The following is a 27,027-nucleotide window of genomic DNA, read 5'->3' on the forward strand; positions in this document are numbered from 1 at the left end:
GACTCCAGCGAACCACAGTGAGAGCCATTATCCACAAATGGCAAAAACATGGAACAGTGGTGAACCTTCCCAGGAGTGGCCGGCCGACCAAAATTACCCCAAGAGCGCAGAGACGACTCATCCGAGAGGTCACAAAAGACCCCAGGACAACGTCTAAAGAACTGCAGGCCTCACTTGCCTCAATTAAGGTCAGTGTTCACGACTCCACCATAAGAAAGAGACTGGGCAAAAACGGCTTGCATGGCAGATTTCCAAGACGCAAACCACTGTTAAGCAAAAAGAACATTAGGGCTTGTCTCAATTTTGCTAAGAAACATCTCAATGATTGCCAAGACTTTTGGGAAAATACCTTGTGGACTGATGAGACAAAAGTTGAACTTTTTGGAAGGCAAATGTCCCGTTACATCTGGCGTAAAAGGAACACAGCATTTCAGAAAAAGAACATCATACCAACAGTAAAATATGGTGGTGGTAGTGTGATGGTCTGGGGTTGTTTTGCTGCTTCAGGACCTGGAAGGCTTGCTGTGATAGATGGAACCATGAATTCTACTGTCTACCAAAAAATCCTGAAGGAGAATGTCCGGCCATCTGTTCGTCAACTCAAGCTGAAGCGATTTTGGGTGCTGCAACAGGACAATGACCCAAAACACACCAGCAAATCCACCTCTGAATGGCTGAAGAAAAACAAAATGAAGACTTTGGAGTGGCCTAGTCAAAGTCCTGACCTGAATCCAATTGAGATGCTATGGCATGACCTTAAAAAGGCGGTTCATGCTAGAAAACCCTCAAATAAAGCTGAATTACAACAATTTTGCAAAGATGACTGGGCCAAAATTCCTCCAGAGCGCTGTAATAGACTCATTGCAAGTTATCGCAAACGCTTGATTGCAGTTATTGCTGCTAAGGGTGGCCCAACCAGTTATTAGGTTCAGGGGGCAATTACTTTTTCACACAGGGCCATGTAGGTTTGGATTTTTTTTTCTCTCTAAATAATAAAAACCACCATTTACAAACTGCATTTTGTGTTTACTTGTGTTATATTTGACTAATTGTTAAATGTGTTTGATGATCAGAAACATTTTGTGTGACAAACATGCAAAAGAATAAGAAATCAGGAAGGGGGCAAATAGTTTTTCACACCACTGTATGTACTCGCTAACCTCCTTAATAACTAGAGGGCAAATGTTATAGGGTCCTGGTAATTTGTTTAATTTCAGCCTATTTAATCTGAGCAGTACTCTCTCTACAATTTCCAAATCACTCAGTACCTCCTTAGTAGTCCCTTTTTCTAATGGAAGGTTATCCACTTCCTCACATGTGAAGACCTCAGAAAAATGCAAGTTTAGAGCATCTGCTGTCTCACTGTCTGCATTTTTAATTCCCCTTACTATTCCTGATGTACTTCACTTCCTCCTTGACTGTTCTTTTACTACTAAAATACTGAAAGGATCTCTTAAGGTCTTCTTTCGTCTTATCTCCTATATTCCTCTCTAACTGCCTTTTAGCCTCCCTAATTTTCCTTAATGGTGGCCCCTCATGTTCTCATATGCCTTACGATTCATATTGGAGATATCAGTCTTATAAGCTTTATACAGCTGTTTTTTTCCTTTACATCTTCTTTTTCAACTCTCTATAAACCCACTGCTGTGTTGGGTTTTTTTTTGTTTTTTTGTTTTTTTTAAAGTTTCCCACTAATTCCAAATTTAGAGATGTACCTGTCCGGCATTATATGTAAAACATTTTAAACCTGTTCCACTGCTCCTCAACTACTGTATCTCCGCATGTAAAAGCGTATCCCAGTCTGTCCTCCTTAGACTTTGCTGCAAAAATTTGCCATACCAAAGCAGTTTTAGTCTTGGCATCCACACTCTTCCAAACACTGAGAACTGTTTTATATTATGGTCACTCGATCCCGGGTTCTCCCTGCATTTTCTTTATTCATTTTTATTCTTTCAGTCACGTTCAGGCAAAACTAACTTAACAGTGTCAGATCGAGGGGGGACAAACTGAATTTAAAAAAAAATAAAAAGGTGACTTTTACAAGTGGCATGAATTTACACCAGCTGTTACAGACTCAAATCAAATGTATGTTTTTATTATATAATAGCAATAATGATATCAGCTCACTACTTAAAACGCTAAATGCAGGGAGAATGCAGGCTGAAACCAGCGACCTCTTGATTATGAAGCAGCAGTTCTTACCTCTGCACCATCCAAGCAGACAGCTCCCCTTTGTATTGATTGATATTTGGGCTTCAGTTTTTGCACATTGACAGCAACATGTAAATTCATTTTCAATTACATTTTCTTCATTTACAGTCTTGAATAAAAGCACACTTGTTTTTTTATAACTTTTGTAAAAGTGTTTTTGATATTTGGACTTCAGTCTTCACACATTCTACACTTCACTCCAACATTTTGTCATCTATAATAATAAAAGGCAAAGTCCTCACTGACTGACTCACTCACTCACTCACTGACTGACTCATCACTAATTCTCCAACTTCCCGTGTAGGTGGAAGGCTGAAATTTGGCAGGCTCATTCCTTACAGCTTACTTACAAAAGTTAGGCAGGTTTCATTTCGAAATTCAAAGCGTAATGGTCATAACTGGAACATATTTTTTGTCCATACACTGTAATGGAGGAGGCGGAGTCACGTATCGCGTCATCACGCCTCCTACGTAATCACGTGAACTAAAAACAAGGAAGAGATTTACAGCACGAGTCACACGCGGGAACGAAGGTAAATGACGTTAATTTTTGAGTGTCTTTTAATACTGTGTAAGCATACATATTAACACATGTGCAATTAAACGTGTGCATTTACGGGGTGATTTGTCAGGCTTAAAAGCTCACCTTTTATCAAACGCGGGAACAAAGGTAACTGACGTTGTTCACTGTCTTTTAATACTGTGTAACCATACATATTAACACATGTCCAATTAAACGTGTGCATTTACGCGGTGATTTCTCAGGCTTAAAAGCTCGCCTTTTACTAAAAAGGTAAATGCAAAACTATTTTCAATCAGTTTATTGAAACGCTCCCGTTAAGGATTGCAATAACATATTCGTGAGATAAAAGAACGAAGTAGGGGGAAATGGAGGAACAGCCGCAAACAGCGAAGAGCAAGAAATTAATTAAACAATTGAGAACGGAGCGAGTGAAGCATACAAGCATGTTTATAAGGGAAACAAAGCACGGTGTAAAACGTAAGTTTAAATTAAGTTTATAGAAACGCTCCCGCTGCGGATTGCAATAACATATTAAAACATCCGGCGCCGCCGTGAGTGGCAGCCTTTTCAGCAGCTCCGTGTATGACTGTATATGTATGTGTACTTTTCTACTTTTATTTTTCTATTTTTATTTATTGATCACTCCTATTACTTTATTTTATGTGGATTCGTTCCCTGGACACACTTACTTTTACAACGTGGGCATGGATTTTTACACGCCGAGACTCGCATATTGAAGTACTCAACTTCGAGCGCTGAGAACAAATGCCAGTGCCGGTGTGGTTCCATATTTACCTGACGAGGTAAGAAGGCGGTATCGTGGCAGCAGAGCCGGCACTAAGCTAAAAATGAAGCGGCTTGCGAGAAAGTGGCGTTTCAAGCCTTCGGTGTATTTTTTTTCTTTTATATGTTGTGAATTTCCCATTGGGATTAATAAAGTATCTATCTATCTATCTCTATTCGCGAGATAAAAGTTTAATGAGAAGACACGACGTATAAACGAACCACACGCCGTGGCGCAACGTTAGGGGTAACAGTTTCAACCATTCTATGATCTGCTTCTCGCAACTGAAAGACGGCACATGGCGGATGTTAGCCGACTTGCTGACCGCAACGTTAGGGGCTTCAAGTATGGCGCTGACGCCACATCTCAGTGCCAACACTTTGCAGACTGTACTTAAAAGACACGCCCTCCTCACTGGACAGTTAAAAACACCAATCAAACTAACGATGACATCAAGTATTACCCAATCAAAAGTAGGAAAGGAGGCATCTTCATAAAATGCGTGTGGGATGATTTGCATGAGACGCTGCTTTAAAAAAAAAATGATTAAAAAAATACGGGATAAATCCCGTCCAGTATTGATTCAAAACGGGACGCGCAATTTCATTGTCAAACGCGGCACGATTCCGTATTTTAAAGGACGAGTGGCAACCCTACAGTGCCAGGTAACCACCCATACAATCAGATTGTGATTCACACTAGGAATGCAATGAATGTAATTACCCCGATCTACATACAAGGCGAAAGTCTTGCAACATTCAAAGATGATGGTTTGGGATAATTAGTACTTATTAAGTACACCATGGAACATAAAAGAGCTTATGAAGCCTTGAACCGAAAAAAGCAACATCTCAGAGATCGTACAAAAAAAAAAGGAGGTAATGTCGTTTTACTCGCTGTAGATTTTAGTGAAACATTACCAGTTATTCCACGAGGGAGACCAGCAGATGAACTCAACGCTTCTTTAAAATCCATGCTTCTCCCACGGTCGGTTATATGTCGCGTGTTCTCGGGTAGGTACACCAAAAAATGTATACATTTAAGCATGTAATGGGCAAAGAAAAAATGAGGTATACCCGAAGGCACTGCAGTAGTACTCAATGTAACTTTACTTCTTAAATGTTAATGTTTTACTGTTTAATAATTTATACGCTTCTTATATATTGTTCAAATTCTTTTATCAAAATACCAGTGACAGCGCAATGCACGATAACATGGAGTGAATACACCATACGCATCTGCCCACGGCCGCCCTGGTGTGCGCAGATAGGAGTTGATTCTAAAATTAAATAAACATAAAAAGAGTGATACAATCATCACCCATAAAGCGGATAGCAGACGTGACGTATTATATGTGTACCAGATTTCAAGTCAATAGGTGAAACAGTTTGCAAGCTACAGGTGATTTAAAATCCTGGACAGACCAACGAAAAGCCACGGTAGCAAATTATACAAGAAGATTTTACTGTTTAATTATTTATATTTATATGAAATGTGCTTCTTATATATTACTTCATATTCTCATATGATAATGATGTTAATGTTGTTTATATTGATTTCTATGTTATTGTAAGTGCATCTATGTGTGTATATGTATGTATGTGTGTATATATATATATATATATATAAAATATATATATATATAAAATATATATATAAAAAATATATATATAAAAAATATATGTGTATATAATAATAATAATAATTCATTACATTTATATGTATATATAATATATCTGTATATGTGTGTATATGTGTGTGTATATGTGTATATGTATATATATATGACAGCAACACTCATAACAATGACAACACAATTACATTGACAATCATGTTACGTTATTTTTAAAATGTTTCCTTTACTTTTTCATAACCTCTTTAACACAGTACTTCTCCGCTGCGAAGCGCGGGTATTTTGCTAGTTATTACTATAACATGAAAAATGTTTCTGTTTTAGTTATGTGTTCAACATTTCTTGCCTTGAATTTCCTGTCATCCTGCATTTACACAGATTGTTGTAGACACGGAACACACATTAAATGTATGTAGTCCAAATAACGATACTGTATATTACTTACCCTATACAATTCCAGACAGCTCACTCCCAGATAAAAGGACTTCAGCTTGTGAGAATTTTGTGTTCTGACTTTAGCTGCCTCAGTGGGGGATAGGATAGCATGCTGCTTCCTACTGGTGGTGTTTGACACATATGCAAAAAAAAGGGACTGATGAGGAGCTGCGAGGGAATTTAAGGTGGCCTGGCATTACGAATGATTTTGTAGGCTTCAAGGATTCTAGTTGTCTCTTGCACCTAAACATCTCTTGAAACAAGTATTGCAGTTGCAGATGTTTTTTTATTTTTTAGAAAAAAAAAAAAATGTATACACACAAATACTCGCACACATATATCCCTCTAAAGCAGGGGTTGGGGAACTTTTTTACCCATTACCCCAAAATTTGTTTATTTAAGTCACCGTTACCCCCATGATTTGAAAGGAAAAAAATCATTGTTTTTAAATTCAAATTATTTATTGAATCTGTTTTCAAATATAATATAAAAATAAAAGGATGAATAATAAAAAAATAAAAGGACAACATTCACTTGGCGAAAAGGTGTTGTTTCATTTTTGAAACAATGACATCAAAATTACGGCATTTTGATGTCAAAGCAATTTGAATATCGTCTGTGGGCTCCAATCTGTTTCTGTGTTTTGTTTTTATATTTAACAAAGCAGAAAACCCTTGCTCACAAAGGTAGGTTGTTGCAAAAGGTAGCAACTTTTTGACTGCCTCCTCATGTGCAATATTGAAAGCCTTTGCAGCTTTTGTCATCCAAAAATAAGACAAGTCTTCAGTGGAAAAAAAAGTTTTATTTTATTAATTTAATTTAGAAACACGTTCAAATAATTACATAGGAATTTGTAAAAAAGGTGTTGAAAACCACTGACATAATATTTAAATTAATCATTCGACTTATGAGTTTGGGAAACAAATTATGTTTAAATGGGTTCGTTAGAAAGAGAAAAAAAATTGACACATTTAACAAGATCGAAGTAAATGATTTTACATTGTTTATTTTTCTGTGAATAAATGAGCGGTGAAGGGATCTTTATGAAAAAATGCTTGCACGTTGACCATATGTATCACACTGCATCGTATTTCCAACTTTGGTGTTTGAAATACACTCAATCTTGTTTTTATGCGGTAATTGGGACACATAAAAAAAATTTTTCGAAACTTTATAAATAGTTATAAAAAATATTATTCACGATAAATTAAGAAAAAACTTTTACTCTCGCCTACCAAATACAGTCTTATCAGTCGTTTTCAAAATTCAATGTAGATCGATGCAAAAAAAATAGATTACGGCGTAAATAAATTGTTTTTCTAATAGTCTTAATTGAATTTCCAAAAAAAAATGGAAATATGCATAAGGATCGAGGTGTGCTATGGAGCAAAAATGGTTGACGAAAACGTGGTTAGTACATCGTATCTCCGGACACCCAACGGTCGGCGCAATCATGATACCACATACGCATCACCGGCCACCAAAGTGATAATATAACACTGTCTTACCTTAATCATCAAAGTTTTTCAGCAAAATATTGTAGCGAATCTATTTGAGGCTACGGCGGCAGGGTCTCAACGTGCAAAGGGGTGTGATGTATGCCCTCGAGTCATCTCTCTCTGGTGTTGTCGGCAGCGGTAGTGGCGCGATATAGGCGCTTTCAATTATTGTAGGCGGTGGTGGACTCGATGCGTCTCATTCGGCTGCTCCGTGCCGAATCAATCTTGGGTATCTGGTAGAATTAATCTTTGGCCATTCGCCGCCTCCTTTTAACAGACGCGTGCCCCCCACCTGCACAGTGTTGCTGCTTTTGTGTTCGACGCACGGTGAAGTTATAAATATTGGTTGCAATCGGACCGGGAGCTCACTCTACGAGATACGTTCGTTTAGATATGCCACTTTCTAGCGTGTTAACAGATCAGGAAGAAAAATGTAAGTCGCAACAAGAAAAAAGCTTTTCATTTATTTATGTACCTATGTCACACACAAATTGCCACGGTACCAAATTACAGAAGAAGATTTTACTGTTTAATAATTTATATTTATATGAAATGTGCTTCTTATATATTACTTCATATTCTCATATGATAATGATGTTAATGTTTATATTGATTTCTGTGTTATTAAAACTGCATGTATGTGTGTATATGTATATATATATATATATATATATATATATATATATATATACTGGCAAAATACCCGCGCTTCGCAGCGGAGAAGTAGTGTGTTAAAGAGGTTATGAAAAAAAAAGGAAACATTTTAAAAATAACGTAACATGATTGTCAATGAAAGCCCGTTTCACTCAGTAAGTCTTATGTGTGTGTTTATGTATGTGTGTATATATATGTAGATGTGTATATGTAGATATGTATATATATGTATATGTATATAAATGTTTATGTGTGTGTGTATATTATATATATAATATATATATATATATATATATATATATATAAAAGACAGCAACAGTTATAACAATTACAACACAATTACATTGACAATCATGTTACGTTATTTTTAAAATGTTTCCTTTTTTTTTCACAACCTCTTTAACACACTACTTCTCCGCTGCGAAGCGCGGGTATTTTGCTAGTAGTAAACTAAATGTAAAAACATTGAATAACACTGAGAAAACCTTGAACAACAGAGAAAACTAACACTGCAATAGTTTGCGCTATAGCGCTACCAACCGCTGGCTATAAACACCTTTTTAAGTTTTAAGCACAGGGAAAAAAAATAAACACTTGAAAAAATCTGTAATTTAATAAACCACCAAGAAAAGTAACATTGCAACAATGCACGCTACGAAGCGATCGCTGTAAACAGAAGTGAAAACAAAAACAAGCCCAGTGCATTCTTTAATTGTCTTCCTAAACTTATGCGTCCAGCTGTCTCTCTCACGCTGCCTGTGTATGTGTGTCTCTGTCTCTCTCGCGCTGCCTGTGTGTGTGTGTGTCTCTCTCTCTCTCTCTGGCTGCCTGTGTGTGTGTCTCTCTCTCGCACTGCCTGTGTGTGTGTGTCTCTCGCGCACCTGTTTGTGTATGTGTGCCTCTCTCGTGTGTGTGTGTGTCGCGCTCTTTCGCTCCCTCTCTCTTGCTCGCTGCACAGGAAATGCACAGGGAGAGACTGAACACGTACAAACCAAAAGGGAAACTGGCTTGTTCGTATACCGAGTGTGTGCTCATGAACAGATGCAAAAGTTTGGCGAACTTTTTGGTCGTAAACCGATTTGTATGTGTTCCAAGACGTTTATGAACCGAGGTTCCACTGTACTTGTCATTGCACACTTCTTTCTCTGTACATTTGTTGTTATTGGTGTTGTTATACAGGGCGAGCCAAAAAGAAGTACAACATTTCAAATGTTTATTCTACTAAAACACAACAAGATAAAAAAAATTTCATTACAACACAAGAAAGAGTATACAAAATAGATTTTTTTTTTACTGTGTTTTAAAAATGATGTCTTCAAGGTGGTGGCCATCATTAGCAATATACTCTTCGAGGTGATTTCTGAATGCTCTCATGACTCTTTCGGCCATTTCAGAGGGAATAGCGGTGATTTCATGGCAAATACTGTCCTTGAAGAGCTTCAAGATTTTGAGGTTGGTATGTGTATACCTTCGACTTGAGATAGCCTCACAAGAAGAAATTGCACAGAGCGAGATCAGGCGAACACGAAGGCCACTCAACCTCACCAGCAGTGAGATCAGCTTCCCCGGAAACATCTCCCACTAAACTTGCATGAATCTCTGTGCTGTATGAGGTGTTGTTCCATCCTGTTGAAACCAGGCATCCACCATATCCATTTCTTCCAGTTGGGGCTAGAAAAATTTCTCTAGCATTTTAATGTAACATTCCGAAGTGATGTGACCGTTGTTCCCCCCCACCCCTTCAAACCAGTAAGGGCCTACAATGCCAAATTCTGCAAAGGCGCACCAAACTGTAGCACGTTCACTATGAAGGGGTCCCTGATGAAGTTCACAAGGGTTGGTTTCAGCCCAATAGTGAAAGTTTTGCTTATTTATGCAACCATTGAAATGGAAATGTGCCTCGTCACTGCATATGGCAATAGTATCTTGATGAACGGTTTGCAGAATCTCTCAGTGAGTTCCTACACTACCATAATTTTGTATAGATGGAAATTAAGGTCCTCATGCAAAATCCTCCTCACAGACATGTTGGAGATGCGTAAGGCAGAAGCATGTTTACACGCTGAACGTCTAGGAGACTGCAAAATTGATGTCCTTACAGATTAGATGTTTTCAGGCATTCATACAGTCTGAGGCCAGCCGGGAGGTTTTCTGTTCAATGTTGTAACCATCTGTCTAAAGAATTGTTTTCCGATTTGGGACGTCACCTTTAGGAGGAATGCTGAAGTGCGTTTGGTAGGCGTGTTGCATAGTGATGATGGATTCGTTGTTTTTGAAGACTGCTTCGACAGCGAAAGCATGGTGCACACCAAACCAAGGCATGTTGCCGACTGAAAACTACAAGAGATCACCTATCAAAGGACCTCCACCCCAATTCACTCAGCTGCCCCTACCTCGCACAATGACCTTGAAAAATGTGATACTTCATTTTAGCTCACCCTGTATTTAAAAAAAAAAAAAAAAACATGAGAAGATGAGTTTAATGGTGATTTTCAAACTTTATAAACACATTACAATCATACACACACACCCTTGCCATTTTCATTTAGAACATTAAGTCATTTAGATTACATGTTGCATACAAGACAAGCAGCGCAGTTGTAGTGGTTGTGCACATATATTCTGTCTCCTCTTGCTAAATTTGATAATTTACATGGGTTTATATAATCTCACCTGTCTTTTTTCTTTAACTCTATACATTGCTTTATATACGATGCAATCACTAGGTATTTTTCCTTTGGTGCACATCCGTAAATAAATGTCTTTTCTGTCTGGAGTATACCTCTGCCTTTAACTCCGGATTGCTCATCCTTACAAATAAACTACAAAAAGATAAAAAGGGCAGATCTCATTTGTCCTGAGATAGTACTATAATGGTATAGTTTATAGAGTTTTCTGGAGTTTCAAGAGGCAGATAGGTTGGATACTGGTGCATGAAGTGCTAAAATTATTGCTGTTTGGAGAGGAATGGTTTGGATTATAAACAAAATCTTGTAGGTCAACGATACGATTGAGCAGCAGTTATGAGTGGGGTACATTCAGGTGTCCAAGCTAGGATGAAGGATGTTTTCAAATTTATATTTTATGGTCATTGCAGTGCACATTGCTTAAACTTGGTGATGGCTGACACAGTCAGAAGTGTACATGAATGTGGAATTTTTTTCATTTTGTTGGAAAAATTGTACATTTTCATATCTGGACCGTACAACAATTGGGAATTGTTGGATTGCAGTATTAAGGTGTTTACAGGGGCACCAAGGGAGCTTCAGTGCATTAGCAATAACACGCTGGGCTTAAAGACATGTAGCATATTGCAATGTAATGGACAGACTGCCTACTGTTCTTACAGTGCTTGAGGGAATTCAGTGTCGGAACAATCCACAGAGAGCCATTGAAGCTCGAGGAATACTGAGTCCGATTGATTGGAATTTTGTAGGGTGTCTTGCCGTGTTCAGAAAGGTTTTAGGTGATTCTAAATTTTTGTCAAACATTCTGCAGTCAAAAACACTTTATCTTTCTAAGGCTGTTGATTTAATTCAATCACTGAAAGACACAATGACAAATTATCGTACCAATGCCTTTTTTGATGAGATTTAGAGTTTTATAGTTGACCAATGTTAAAAAGAAAAAAAAATGGTGTTTCTTCAACTCTGTACTTCTCAAAATGGTCAGTGAAGATAACATGAAAATTCAAAGATTGTGTTGTTACCACCAGCCTTGGACAGCATGTAGAACCAGACAACAAATCTGCTTTTCAAGTCTAAAGTGTACTAGCCAGGTATTGATTAGGGATGTGGAAAGGCATTTTTCTAATACCAACTGCCATATCATGATTGGTATTCATGCTCTAAATTTATCTAATTCTAGCTTTCTAAGAGAGAAGGATGTTCTTCTTTTGGCAAACACTTATTATGAGTCCAATACTGAAAACTTGAAGCATGAATGCCACCAGATAAGAAGAGTCTTAGACATAAAAAGAATGGTGAACAAAATCCTGGACACTGTGTTGGAATTTTTTGAACCTATACTGGGAAGTGTTCTTTGAGCTGTTAAGGTTGTGTAAGATAGCTGTGGTTATTACCAGTCAGCAATGTTTCTTGTGAAGGAAGCTTTTAAGCCATAAAGCTTATAAACAATCATTTGCGATCTACTATAACAGAAAGTAGATTGTCATATTTGGCTATACTAAGCATTGAGTCTAAATGCAGTAAATCTTTGAATTTGGATGACTTTGTGATAACATTTTCTTTCTTTCTTTTTTTTTTTTTTTTTAATATATTTTATTAATTTTAATTGTAATCATTCCATACAAATAGATCAATTTATAGCCAAAAAATTAAAGACAAATCAAACCCCACCCCTGAGAAGGAGAGCTTAGCTAAAGGAGAATTGCTTAGGGCTTTTTAATAAGACAACATTAAGCAAAGGAAAGGGTGAAATAAATATACAGTGGACCCTTGACTTACGAACTCAATTCGTTCGCGAGGGCTGGTTGTAACTCAAGTTGGTTGTAAGTCAAGACTATTTTTCCCATAAGCAATAATGGAAATACCCATAATGCGTTCCGAACCTCCCACTGCAACATTTACTTAACCTTTTCATAATAAAAAAAAGGGTTGTATAATGTGCATAATTTACCAAAACACCAATAATTTTTCTAATGTACTAACCAAAAAGTAATAAAAAGTGCCTAGCCTACCAGAAACAACAATTTCATACTGTACTCACCATTTAATTTGACATCTTTGGGCTGCAGGAAGGGAGGAGGATGATAATGAAACTGAAGGTTTTTTAAAGGCTTTCTTTAACTTGCGCTCAGGCATTTGCAATCATTTCAATAGCTTCTTTTGCGTTAATTTTAATCTCCTCCTGCCTACAAGTTATTCTGACGAGAATTTTTCTCAGCATTTCCTTGCGATGATACAAGGAACTGTTTCTGAACTCTTCTGAGACCCCCAACCCCCCCCTCCCCACTCAATGGGAACGACATGCTGAAGTGCGTCCTGAAGCGCGACTGTGTAAGCTTGCTTGTCCATTGCCGGGCAGGGATATCACATGCATATCACCCATCGATATCTTTTCTGTTTGCTTTGGCTGACAGACTCAGCACAGCTTTAAGCCGGCTTTTGCCCCAGCAACAGATAAACAGTCTTCCATACGGAGTTTGGACTTTGGCATGTCTTCTAGTTGGGGGAGGTCCCAAGAGAGTTTACAAACCTGACATTTTATTGAATGAGTGCCGCATTAATAGGAATGTTTCTGTTTGTTTACAATCGCGCAAGCGAATACACGTGACCGCATTCAGGTCGTAACGCAAGATGTTGGTCGTAAATCAAAATAAAAATTTTGGTCGTAAATCAAGTTGTTCGCATGTCAAGCCAGTCGTATATCAAGGGTCAACTGTATATGTAAATAAGAAATGGAGAAGGGAATTAAATGAGGTAATAGTTATTTCTCTTATTCTAAAATAATATTGATCAGATCCTGCCAGGTTTTGAAAAAATTTTGTACAGATCCTCTAACTGAGAATTAGATTTTTTCCAATTTAAATAATATATAACATCGGTTTCCCACTGACTTATCAGAGGAGAGTTAGGATTCTTCCAGTTTAACAGAATAAGTCTGCGTGCCAAAAGTGTAGTGAATGCAATCACCGTTTGCTTGTCCTTTTCCACTTCAAGTCCATCTGGAAGAACACCGAACACAGCTGTTAGTGGGTTAGGAGGGATTGTGACCCCAAGGCTGTCTGAAAGGCACTTAAAAATTTTTGTCCAAAATGATGTTAATTTGGTGCAGACCCAGAACATGTGACCCAGTGAGGCAGGAGCTTGGTTGCAGCGTTCGCAGGTTGGATCTTGCCCTGGAAACATTTTGGACAGTTTTAAGCGAGACAGATGAGCTCAATACATAATTTTGAGTTGAATACAGTAATCCCTCCTCCATCGCGGGGGTTGCGTTCCAGAGCCACCCGCGAAATAGGAAAATCCGCGAAGTAGAAACCATATGTTTATATGGTTATTTTTAGAATGTCATGCTTGGGTCACAGATTTGCGCAGAAACACAGGAGGTTGTAGAGAGACAGGAACGTTATTCAAACACTGCAAACAAACATTTGTCTCTTTTTCAAAAGTTTAAACTGTGCTCCATGACAAGACAGAGATGACAGTTCTGTCTCACAATTAAAAGAATGCAAATATATCTTCCTTTTCAAAGGAGTGCAAAGCAAGCAGTCAAAAAAAAAATCAATAGGGCTTTTTGGCTTTTAAGTATGCGAAGCACCGCCGGTACAAAGCTGTTGAAGGCGGCAGCTCACACCCCCTCTGTCAGGAGCAGAGAGAGAGATAGAGAGAGAGATAAAAAATCAATACGTGCCCTTTGAGCTTTTAAGTATGCGAAGCTCCGTGCAGCATGGCCTTCAGGAAGCAGCTGCACACAGCCCCCCTGCTCACACCCCCCTACGTCAGCGCAAGAGAGAGAGAGAGAGAGAAAGTAAGCTGGATAGCTTCTCAGCCATCTGCCAATAGCGTCCCTTGTATGAAATCAACTGGGCAAACCAACTGAGGAAGCATGTACCAGAAATTAAAAGACCTATTGTCCGCAGAAACCCGCGAAGCAGCGAAAAATCCGCGATATATATTTAAATATGCTTACATATAAAATCCGCGATGGAGTGAAGCCGCGAAAGGCGAAGCGCGATATAGCGAGGGATCACTGTAATTCTATGCTTTGCGCATATGGAGCTCGAGTGAATTCTCTGTTTTGCTACCTTCCACTCCTTTTCTGATATATTGATTAAGAGATCTTCTTCCCAATGTCCTCTTGGATCTTTGAAAGGTAGGGACTCTAATAGGATTTTATATAATGCGGAAATGGTGTTTAATTCCTCGGCATTGAGCAGTATTTTTTCCAGCATTGTGGAGTGTGCGAGGTGGGGAAAATCGGGCAATTTCTGTTTAACAAAATTTCTAATTTGAAGATAGTGAAAGAAATGTGTAGCTGGGAGGTTGAATTTTGAACGTAATTGTTCAAAAGATGCAAATATGTTGTCTATATAAATATCTCTGAGCATTTTAATCCCAAAACTTTTCCAGGTGGATATGTTTGTGAGGGTTGAAAGAGGTGGTTTTCTTGCAGAGGTGCCACCGATAAAAGATTTTCCATCTTAAAATGCTTTCTAATTTGGTTCCATATTCTAAGTGAGTAAAGCACAATTAGGTTATTAGTATATTTGCGATAACTTGCATTTATTGGAGAGCAGAGCAGGGAGTATAAAGAAGTACTACAGGATTTTATTTCTATTGCAGACCAAGCCTGTGTATGTTCATTTATTTGTGTCCAGGTTTTTATGGCTTGTATGATTGCTGCTCAGTAATAAAACGGAAAATTAGGTAGAGCCATGCCACCTTCTGCCTGAGGTCTTTGTAGGGTTGCTCTTCGGATACGTGGGTGTTTTGAGTTCCAAATGAATGAGGTTATTGTTGAATCTAATTGCTTAAAAAATTATTTATTGATATATATTGGAATGTTTTGAAATTAAAAAAGAAGTTTAGGAAGGATATTCATCTTAACAACGTTAATTCTTCCAGCTAGAGTGAGATGAAGGGTTGACCATCTATCCAGGTCTTGCTTAATTTTTTCCATACAGACGGCAAAATTTTGTTGATAAAGAGCTTTATGTTTACTTGTGATATTTACCCCTACGTATTTAAACTGATCTGCTATGGTAAAAGGTAGGGTGTCCAATCTGATATTATATGCTTGTGAATTCACTGGAAATAGTATACTTTTATTCAGATTAATTTTAAGACCAGATATCTTTTGAAATTCTGTTAGTGCTGTTAGAACTACAGGGACAGTGTTTTCTGGGTCTGATATATATAAAACCATATCATCTGCATATAAAGAAATTTTCTGCCAATCCCCTTTATCTGATAAGAATTTCGGCAGTGAACCGCCAGTGGTTCAATGGCGATTGCAAACAGCAGTGGTGACAAGGGACATCCTTGTCTTGTGCCACGTTGTAGCTTAAAGTAGTCTGAGCAAATGTTAATACAAACTGAAGCTTCTGGATTGGTATACAGTAGTTTGATCCATGCACAAATATTCGGGCCAAACCCAAATTTCTCCAATGCAGTGAAAAGGTAGTTCCATTCAATCATATCAAATGCTTTTTCTGCGTCTAATGATAGTAATATCTTGGGGGGGGTTTGATTTTGCTGGTGAATATATGACATTAAACAAGCGTCGGAGATGGAAAGATAGATGTCGGCCTTTAATAAATCCAGTTTGATCCTGTGATATTACCAAGGGCAGCACTTTCTCCATCCTTCTAGCTAGAATTTTTGAGAGTATATTAACATCATTATTCAGGAGTGAAATTGGTCTGTATGATGCACATTGTAACAAGTCCTTATTTTGTTTAGGAAAGACGGTGATTAATGCTTGTCGAAATGTTTGAGGTAGTATTTGGTTGTCTAGCTTCTGTAAATGTTGCCAATAAGAGGGGAGCTAGCTAAGTGGAGAATTTCTTATAAAATTCTACGGGGTAACCATCAGGGCCTGCTGATTTCCCGCTTTGTAGTGACTTTATAGTATCTAGTAATTCTGTTAACGTTAGAGGTTTATCCAGTTCCTCAGCACTTAAAGCATCTATTTGTGGTGTCTGTAATGTATCCAGAAATGCATTAGATTGTGTGTTGTCTTCTTTGAGCTCAGTAGAATATAAGGATTTATAATAATCTCTAAATGTGTGCATTATATTTTTATGGTCTGTAATTTCTTCTCCATTCGTGTTGGTGATTACTGGTATTGCATTGCGAACTTCTTGTTTGAGAATTTGTTGAGCTAAAAGCTTATTAGCTTTTTCTCTGTGTTCATAGTAATGATGTCTAGACTTATAAATAAGTTGTTCAGTTTCTTTAGTTGTTAAGATGTTAAGTGATAAGATTTTCTAAACAACATGGTATTTTTATAGTTGTAATAGTCAGATGAAAAGGAACTCTGTTTTTGGTACAGGTCCTTTGCCGCAGATACTTTATATCTGAATAATTTCAAAAACAAGATGATACTTCATTTTATAAATGTACATCAACACTGTTGAACATATTGGGTGTAGTTTATTTTAGGGTGAGAATTGTAAAATATGCTAATCAAACAGTACATCGCCAATTGCTACTCTGAGGGTGAACTTACCCTTATAATAACTGATTTTATTTACCTCATAAATAAGCCTACCTCAAACACATATGGCATATATGTGCCTCTGAAAGCATAATGTTTTCGTGTTGTAGCTCTCTTAAAAATCTTCCTGTAAACCTCTTGTGACCCCATGTAAAATTCTCTAGATCCACCTCTGCCTGTAAACAACAAAACTGGACAGTTGTCACATACACAGAAATTTCAAGGATAATAACTGAACCTAAAGATATAAGAAGAACAAGAGTATAATAAAAGTAGACTTTTGTTTTCTAAATTATCTGATGTGTAAAGCAACGAACCAACCAGTGTAAAAGGTATGGACACTATGTAAATTAAGTTGTTTATAAAATGGACTTCTACCCTTTGTTTTTTGATCATTCTGACCATGCTGTAACAGACTGCTGTGATGGATGCTCCCTCTAAGGCATTTTCCAAGGAGTAATTAAATGACAAACAGCTTTTCTTCTGCCTGGTTTCTGTCTTAAAGAGGTTTTATTAAAGATTAAGATGTCAACTTCTTCCACAGGCACACGATACAAGACCAATGGTATACTTCCAAATCCAGTATGGGCACCTTCTCCCCACTCCTCAATCTCTCATGTATCAGAGTAGAACATTTAAGTTGAGGTTATTTTATAGTTTGGAGAAAAAAAAACTAGATATTGGGGATCTTACATTAGACCAATATTTAATAAGTGAAATATAGAAAGCACGGCATTTTGTTTAAAAAAAGGTAAGGGACTAATCTGGCACAGAATTTTAAGGGAAGATACTTCCAAGTAGACACGGATGCCCTAATTCTTTTAAAACTGCAACAGTATTTGGAGGACATAATCTGGTGGAGAAGATGAAAATCTCAATATCCAAATACATAAAGGAAATGATCAGTGGGATAGAGGATATGAACGGACAGTTTGTGCAGGAAAGGTTCATGAGAGAAGGACAGATTTTGCCCAGTTGATTTAAAAACAGATAAAGATTGGTATTAAGATTCTATTGTACTGCATCTTTCATGTATTTTAAAGAATGGTGATTTTTAAGATTTCACTCTGCTTCTGAATGCATCTTCCAAAGATTCATTGTATAACCTTATTTACCCATTTTATTTTTTGTGCACTTTCTTTTTATTCTTGAGAAATATTATAGCAGAGAGCACAGCATTCTACTACTAGACTCTGATTTTAGTTGGCTTCCTATCTGCTATCAAAATCTGTTTACTGTTTATTAGAGCTTATAGTGCTGTTAGTTTGCATATACTTTTTAGAATACTAGCCCTAAGATCGACACCAATTGTTTAACAGGTGTACTGGAAGAGCAGTGAGTTTGTCTGTGTCTATGCATGATGCTATAATTATATATTTAAGTTTAATTGTATTAATCATTTAAGCCATATTGTAATTCAATTCTAAATTTATTTAACAGAGACTTCACATATGCTTGAAGTAATCGTGAAATGTGCACGCTTGGTACAAAGGATGTATACACATATCGCTTCCAGAATTGAGGAGTTCACAGTTCTTTCTTCTTTCATTGTGGCTCAGTATGTCAGCAGTCTACAAAAGGTAACACCTTCATACAAGTCTTTTTGTAGCACCCCCTTTGTTAACTTTAAACATTTAATTATATTTACATTTATTGATTTATACAGGTCCTTGAAAATCGGATACTTTTCCTAATAAACTATCATACTTTTATACATGTTGTTATCCTCCTTCCACTTTGAATTAGATGATATATAACTAAAAATATTTAAGAGCTGGACCATGCTTATTCCTAGTATTTAAGAATTATCTGAACAGAATATTAAGATGCACTTAAATTTTAGTCAAATTTTTATTTTGCATTTTTTCTTTTTTTGGTTAGATGTGAGCTGTATTTATACTCCAAGAAGCACAGTTTAGATTAAAGTAGCCAAACCTTAAACAGTAGTTTTAAAGTGATTTGAAAAAAGTCAGATTAGCTCCTGTTCATGTTGATAGGTTCCCATTTCTTGGATTTCCGTTGTTTCGAATTTTACAAGTTTTCCTTTTAATTCTCTAGTTTTTTTGGATTTTGTTAATTTTTGCAAGATTACCTTGTATTTGATTACATCTTGCCTGACGAAGGGGCCTGAGTTACCTTGAAAGCTTGCATATTGTAATATTTTTAGTTAGCCAATAAAATGTGTCATTTTGCTTGACTTCTCACTACATCCATAATGGCTAACATGGTACAACACCCTGTTACTACATAACTGCTGAATTAACTCTTTTAGGACAGACGTCAACTTAGGGTTGAGGGTGGTAATCAACTGTAAACCCACCGTTACATTTTAGTTTGACTCTGTTTGCTAGATGAAAATTTAGCTTGGTTGGTCTGACTGAGATTCCCTGTGCTCACATGAGTAGTGACGAGCAAACAGTAGCAAAAATGGTATTGTCATCTAGCGAGAAATAACAGTGAAAATACTCCGTGGACAATGTTTGCATATTATCACTGAATTGGACTCTGACTTGTTGGACTCCGATTTTGATGCAAGTGATCTGGCGATCAAGATCAAAAATGAAAGTGAGGTATCCGAATCAGCTGATCGGTCCCCAGCTGATCGTGGTGCTGAACACGTTCCTGTAGCTGACGCACCTATGGCAATGATCGCCTGGGTGAACCGTCACTTACAGTATAATGACAAGAGATAGAAACCAGATTGCATTGCACTGCGACCATGACTGCCGCTGCCAACCCCACCACGCAAAGACAACCTGGCAACCAGCCTGCCGCACATCCCTGCCAGCTGTCATGCTACCCGTGAGTAGCTTAAGCCACCAAGAGACGGCAAACTGGTGGCCACAGCACACTGCAACCAACATTTTATGTTGATTTACATGTGATACTATTGCTTTGTGTGCTTTTCAGAAAACTGCATTTTTTGGAAAAAATTTCAGCCCTCAAAGAGCTTATGTATCATATTCTGATTGGTTAAAAGACATGAGCTGTTTTAACATAAAGTAAAAACAGCCTAAAATAACTATTTCTCCACTATGTCCTAGTTCTTCAATATGTCTTGAATTCAACTCATAATCTATTATGAAAACTGTATATGTGCCAACTAGCAAGTCTTACGAGGTTCATGAAAAGAACATTACATCAGCCGGTTTCTTGAATCACACCACTGGAACATTCTGCTTGTTTTCTTAACCATTTCAGCAGTTTCTTCTTGACATTAGAAATAACAAATGTTTATATATTTCACAGTGCATTGCAAACCAAAATATTTAATTACTTTTACGTCTAAATGATTCTCTCATATCCCCCCCTTTAAAACTCTGAGGTTTAGTTTCTTACTTTAAGACAAAATATGTCTCCGCATTGGGGCTAAAAGTAAAACATCCCTGACCAGTCGAATTTGAAGGAGAAACAGAAATCAGTTTAAAACATTAATACTTACACCAAGTAAATCAGTAAAAGCAAATAAAATCAAATACATTGAATATAGAAAATCAGAGTAAAAACACCTTCTATATATTTGGCTATAAGTGACCCATTTGTACTGCTTATTATTCTGGGTCATCTTCATAACTTCTGAGTATGATGACATAACATTGTCAACAACTATTTGATCAAAGAAATAAATGTACCTAGCTTTGTATTTTATCTACAATCACATCAATTAATATTATCGTTTTTGGTTACACAGCACAAGAATTTACCTTAAAAACTTCAAAAAAACCTCAAAGGTTTCTAGTTTATGTTGCCAATGATGTGTACAGCAATAACTAGAGAGAGAATTCTTATACACACAACCATGCTCACACTCTCAAAGTTGCTCCAGTTTACATACAGCTGTGGTCTTAAAGTAGGTTACCACCTTTATTGCATTAAAGCAAACTGTTATCTTGCTGGAAGTAAGTGTCAATCCTCCCTTCGGAAGATGACAGCACTACCTTTATTAAAGTAAGTCACTGGCTCTTTTCCAAGATCAAATTTAAATTTCAAGGGTTGCACCCAAGCTTCTTTGCCAATGTTAAAATCTTCTACCAGCAGCAGTAATTTTCAGCTTGTATCTGGGCTTTTCAGTTCACAAACTGCACATTCACAAACTCATTGCATAAGACTTTCCATCTCTGTTGTGCCCACTTACAGGTAGTCATCGACTTATGACATATGCTACTTACAACCATTCAACTTAGGACCACTATCACGTCTCCCAGGCAAACAATAGTTTTTGCCATGCCAGCGCCGTATGCCATGACTCATTCATCTTCAGTTTATTACGTGCCGCAGTTTTGATTTCATTCAGCTGCATTTGTCTTACACTTGCAGGAAAAAAGTCAATTGATCTTGACACAAAAGTGAAGCTGATCAAGGGGAAAGAAACCAAATCTGAGTGCATGTGACTTTAAGTTATCCCATTGTAACTGGTGTTCACCGCATGTGCTGTTATGCCGCGCTCTGGCTTTGAATCCGGTTGATAAAAAAAGGATATAAAACAAATAATATAGCTTAAGGAACTTAATATATAGTACTATACAAACGTTCAGATTTGAATACATATACTGGTCTGTCTTGCGTCCAGATCAACTTATGACCAGTCCATCGGAACCGAACATGGTTATAAGTCGATGATTACTTATTTTACTTTGTTTGGTTACCTTCTATATTACTTAGGCCCAATGAGCCACAATATTAATTATTTGTCATGTATTACCACCAACTATTTCTGTCTATATGGCCCTAAGTACCCCAAGTTCCTAAAATGTACAGAAACACCTTGATTATCCGTTACTCAATTAACTGTCAGTATCCATTAACCATCAGGGCAAAAAAAAATAACAAAATTGCGCACACCAGCATCTACCTGTTACTACTGCTATGCACATTGGAACAACTCTCCATTTTGCTAGCACATAGTGTTTTTCCCCAGCACCACATGTCATGCCGCATTTTTAAATCACAGTGTCAGTTACATACCTTATGCTTCAATACTATGTTGTAGCTTTTCTCTTTTGTCTAAATTAAACTACCATACATTGTTATGGCTGGTAAACATATGTGTGCTATGTTGGAATTGTTGCAAAAAATTGAAATTATTATTACATTTACGAAACTGCAAAAGTGCTTCAAGTATTGCTTCAGTTTACAGAGTAGGAAGAACACAAGTGAATGATATAAAGCGTGATACCGACAAAATTGAAAAATATGTCAAAAATGGAAACCACTGATAATGTTATTCTGTAATAATATTGATGTTCTTCTGCATTGTAATTTTCTTTTTAAATTCTGTTATTATGTTTTGTTAATATATTGTGACGTACATGTAGCTTGTGATACGCTGCACGGGAGCAGAAAGGGCAGAATGCTGTGTAAGTGATAGGACTGGGTGAAGGGCTACTGTTCTGTGAGGGATGGACATGCCTCTCAGGAGGTGAGTGACAGGAGAAGGTAGGAGAAAAAGGAAGGTGTGGCAGAAGGGAGTCAGGAGACAATAAGCAAGAGTGTTTGCAGTATAGAGAAAAACAATGTGAGTGGCAGGAGATAATTCTTGGTAGGGAAAGCTTTCTTTTTTTGTTTTGAAGATGTGCTCTGTAACCCAGATAACGGAGTATAACACAGAGCACTGTTTGTTACAGAACAAAAACTCCAAGTAAAATGTAGAAAACTCCAGTACCTCCGAGTTGTTTTTGTTTTTTTGTAAATAACTGCGACTATTTACTAGACTAATCTACTATATAACATTTTTAAAGTAGCTCTTTTGTTATCCATCTTTTCTCTTATCCAGTGGTGGCCATCATTAGCGATAAACTCTTCAAGACAATTTCTGAACACTCGCATGACTTGTTCGGCCATTTCAGTGGCAATTTTGTTTGTCCAAAATTGATGTCCTTACAGTTTGGATGTTTTCAGGCATTCATACAGTCTGAGGCCAGCCTGGAGGTTTTCTGTTCAATGTTGTACCCGTCTGTCTAAATTTAGCCACCCACTGAAGTATTGTTTTCCGATTTGGAACGTCACCTTTAGGAGGAATGCTGAAGTGCGTTAGGAAGGCACGTTGCATAGTGATGATGGATTTGTTGTTTTGGAAGAACACTTACACCGGACCAAGGCATGTTGCTGACTGAAAACTACAAGTAATCAATTGCCTATCAAAGGACCCCCACCCCAACCCACTCTGCTGCCTCTACCTCACACAATGACCTTGAGAAATGAGGTACTTCATTTTGCCTCACCCTGTATTTACTCTTACGCATTGCCTTTACTTTAAGTATTGACCATGTTATGCTAATCACATTTCTAGATTATTTAATTATTCCAATTGTTATACAGGGTAAACTCCAAACAATTTAAATTCATAATAATTTTGCAGTATTTCCATTAATAGAACAATAGTTACAAATATTCAATAAATATGTTGCTTATGAATAGTGTTCATTTGCCTTTTTTGTGCTTGCAGATAATAACTTTTCCTCGTATACCATCTATAACTCAACAGTTCAAATCCTCTTTGAAAAAAGTTGCTGCAGAAAAGAGAGATATTAGGTTGTGACTCCACTTCCAAGATGCATTCAAATAACCTGGTCAGCAACCTTAACATACTATCATTTCCAGGGATGGGAAACAACAACAACAAAAGAAAAGGGAAGGCAGAGTGGGGTGAAGGTTATTAGTTAAAGAGCCATGTTCTATGGGGGTTCCTGTAGGAATTTAGAAAATTTGGAAATGATTTTAACCCCTCATTCTTGAAGTGGAATCTTGGGCAGGCATTTTCCTTTACCCCTTTTTCATAGAATAATAGATATAATGTAACACCAGTTAGGGCTGGGCGATTTGGCCTAAAATCAAAATCTCGATTAATTGAACATTTTAACTCGATTACGATTAATGAACGATTTTTTTTTATTTATTTTTTTTTGCCCTCATAGCTCACTGACAAGTTTTGTACAGTAAATATGCTCACATATTACAAGTGAGACATTTTTGAATGAAGGGTGCATTACTTGATTTTAAAATAATTGAAGGAAACACACTATCTACTATCTGTGATTATTTATTGAACATCAGTGTTGAACAACTGAAATGAAAGCACACATTGCCTAAAACGAACAGTCACTTTGTTCTTATAAAAAAAGTAAAAATAAATAACTTGCACTTTTGGAAACAAAATAAATTATTTTAATTGTTTTTCTTATTAAAAGTAGAAAATAAGCAGTATCTCTTCTAAATAAAATAACTCTTATATATCCTGTAAATAATATTTTAAACAGTGCATTTCTTGCATCTTCTGTAAACAAATATTTTAATGTGCAATGTATCAATGTAAACAACAGATTGTTGTAATGAAAATAGAACTGTCTAAACACTGTTGCATGAGGTGATCTTAGCGATCTTGTCATGTTACTATATGAACATGAATTTACTCTAAGTTCTTACTAAAAAACACGAGCATGTTAACCTTTTCAGGTTTCAGGCAGGACCTGAGGCATGTAACAACGTTTCCGCCTGAACTGAAAACCCGCTCTGATGGGGAGCTAGTAGCTGGTATGCAGAGATACTTTTTTGCCACCTTACTTAGAGTGGGAAAGTGTACATGATGCTTCCTCCACCAGTCCAGTGGATTTGCCTCACTATCCAGCATGGGGGACACCACATAGCTGCTCATCTCTGCTTCTAGCGATTGCTGAAGTGACAGAGTGGGTGTAGCTGAACTTGCTGAAGGTGTTGCCTCACTCCCTTTAAAAAAGCTTCCTAATGACCTCTTTTGCTTTTTTGCTACTGCTGATGAAGTTGTTGGTTCTGCAGTCTCTGTAATCTGACTTTCTCTGCAGACTTCAGCTTCTGACATCTTCTCCATCTCCGTTTTCACTTTCTCCTGAATGGTGGGGACATTGTGAGCAGAAATGTAGGTAGCTTTAAATCTGGGATCAACAAAACTGGCTGTGTCCAGCAGCTCTTCTGTGATAGGATCCGAGTACTTCTCCTTAAGGTACCTGAGGATGCTGGTTTTGATAGTTTTAGTCAGCTCCACATCATCTTCCTCCTCAGCAAGCACTCGTGAATTGAGCATGTGCAGTACAGGCTTTACAAATGAAATGGTCACATACTCTTCCCCTGATAGGGCGTCTGTGAACTCCATCAAGGGGGAAAGAGCCTTGCTGACAGCCTCTAAGACATCCAGGTCAGCCCACAATGGAACAAGGTGCCTGGATTTTTTGTCTTCAGAAAGGACCTGTGTAATAGCTTTCCTTTGTTCGAGGGCTCTTGCAATCATCATTTGCATCGATCCCCATCTGGTAATGCATGCTGTTTTTAGCTTGTGTTGTGGCATGTTCAGTTCTTGTTGCACCTTCATTAATGCCTTCTTTTTTTTCCAGCTATAGGAAAAAGCACTGACTATGTTTTTGCACACCCTCACTGCACGTGTCACACGTTGATCTTTTAATCCATTTTCTGAAACACACAAAATTAATAATTTTTTTATTATTGACAATATTTTATTTATACCTGAAGTTTTAACAGTACCAAAATTAATGAGGCTCTTATATTTCTTAAATAATATCAGATTAACAACACATTTTTACAACACAATGATTTTTACTTTAATGATGTAGTGTTCTGTTACATTGTAATGTGAACTTAACATTGTAACACGGTAATATCAAGCATATTGTAACATTTATAAAGGTGCTTTATGAACAATTTAGCATAGCCAGAATATAGTAAATGCCAGATATGCCCAATTTGATAACATCCCAATGCTATTATATTTAATTAAGCTGACGTGTACTTACCAATTGCAAGGTGTAGTCGGTGTCCAAAACACTGCTGCCGTAACCATCCATTAAGCGCAGCAGCTTTGACAACATTAGCACCATTGTCTGTCGTAATGGCTGAAAGTTTTTCTTCCGCGAGGTCCCATTCAGAAAGCATATCTTTCAGACCTTGCGCAATCATATCTGCCGTGTGATCAGCTGGAAAATATGCCATCTCAAGGCATCTCTGGCGCAGCTTCCAATCGTCGTCAATGTAGTGCAAAGTAAGGCTCAAGAATGGGTCCATCGTCCTACTTGACCAGAGATCAGATGTGGCTGCAAAGTGTTGAACATTTTTCAGTTCAGCAGCTACATTTTTACAACATGTCTTGTACATGTCTGGCAGCGCAGTTTTAGAAAAATGTGATCGCGATGGCACAGTGTATCTTCTGTTGAGAGTTTTAACAAGGTGTTTAAACCCGCTTCACTCCACTGTAGCCAAGGGAGTCATATCCTTTGCGATGTAATAACAAATAGCGTCAGTTATTTCTTTCCATCTTCTTGAACTCTTCTCATACTGTGTGGCATTTGTGAACGCTTGTGTTATCGACATCTGCTTTGCGGAGGCACTTGTTGCTGGGCGCTTGTCAGTCTCTTTTTGTTTTTTTTGAGCCATGCACTGTTCATATTCAGTAACGTGATTATGCTTCAAGTGTTGAAACAAATTGGTGGTGTTTCCTTTGGGCGTCGAAACTGTTTTTTCTACAGTGTCTACATCTGACTTCATTTTGTTCGATGTCATCCTTACTGAAGCCAAAATGTGTCCAAATGACGGAGACTGCGTTTTTCTTTGGTACAAGCTGCTCTTGTTGCTCAGTTGTGTCAGTGTTTAAGCTCTCCATGCTCGACATGTCGGCGGAATAACGTAACATAAAGGAGCGGGGTCACATGACTCCACACGCGGTAGTGTTTTTAAAGGGAAAGTAATCGAAATAATCGACCTGGAAAAATTTGATCGATTATAGGTTCTGAATGTCAATTTCGATTACTTTTCGATTAAACGCCCAGCCCTAACACCAGTATCCTCCAGAGAATATCTCAAAGTTAGAACAGCAAGCAGAAGTCAAGGAAGAAATCCACAGTCTGGACTGTTATATTTCTGTTTGGTTTAGGAAATGAGATTAAAATAAACTAAAACATTTAGGCTCCACATACCTTTTCCCATTTTCCTAATTACAGAATAATGTTCAAATATATGCAGTCTCAGATTACATTTACAAAAAAAAAAAAATATGTTTCACTTTGTCTATGGCTAACAGGGTAATTCACATAAAATATGTATTTTATCCTTTCCCCATAAAGTCCTT

At 37.3% G+C, this 27,027-nt stretch overlaps 1 protein-coding gene across 2 annotated transcripts in view; it reads left to right on the forward strand.

Moving 5' to 3' along the window:
- Positions 1-27,027, forward strand: part of urb2 (URB2 ribosome biogenesis homolog) — a 187,102-nt gene that overhangs the window by 145,782 nt on the left and 14,293 nt on the right. For both annotated transcript variants that reach the window (XM_051924247.1, XM_051924246.1), the window contains exon 9: positions 18,360-18,499. In XM_051924247.1, coding sequence (XP_051780207.1) covers positions 18,360-18,499 — 140 coding nt within the window. The remainder of the gene's footprint in view (positions 1-18,359; positions 18,500-27,027) is intronic.

Source organism: Erpetoichthys calabaricus, chromosome 3, assembly GCF_900747795.2.
Source record: "Erpetoichthys calabaricus chromosome 3, fErpCal1.3, whole genome shotgun sequence".
Taxonomy (NCBI): Eukaryota; Metazoa; Chordata; class Cladistia; order Polypteriformes; family Polypteridae; genus Erpetoichthys; species Erpetoichthys calabaricus.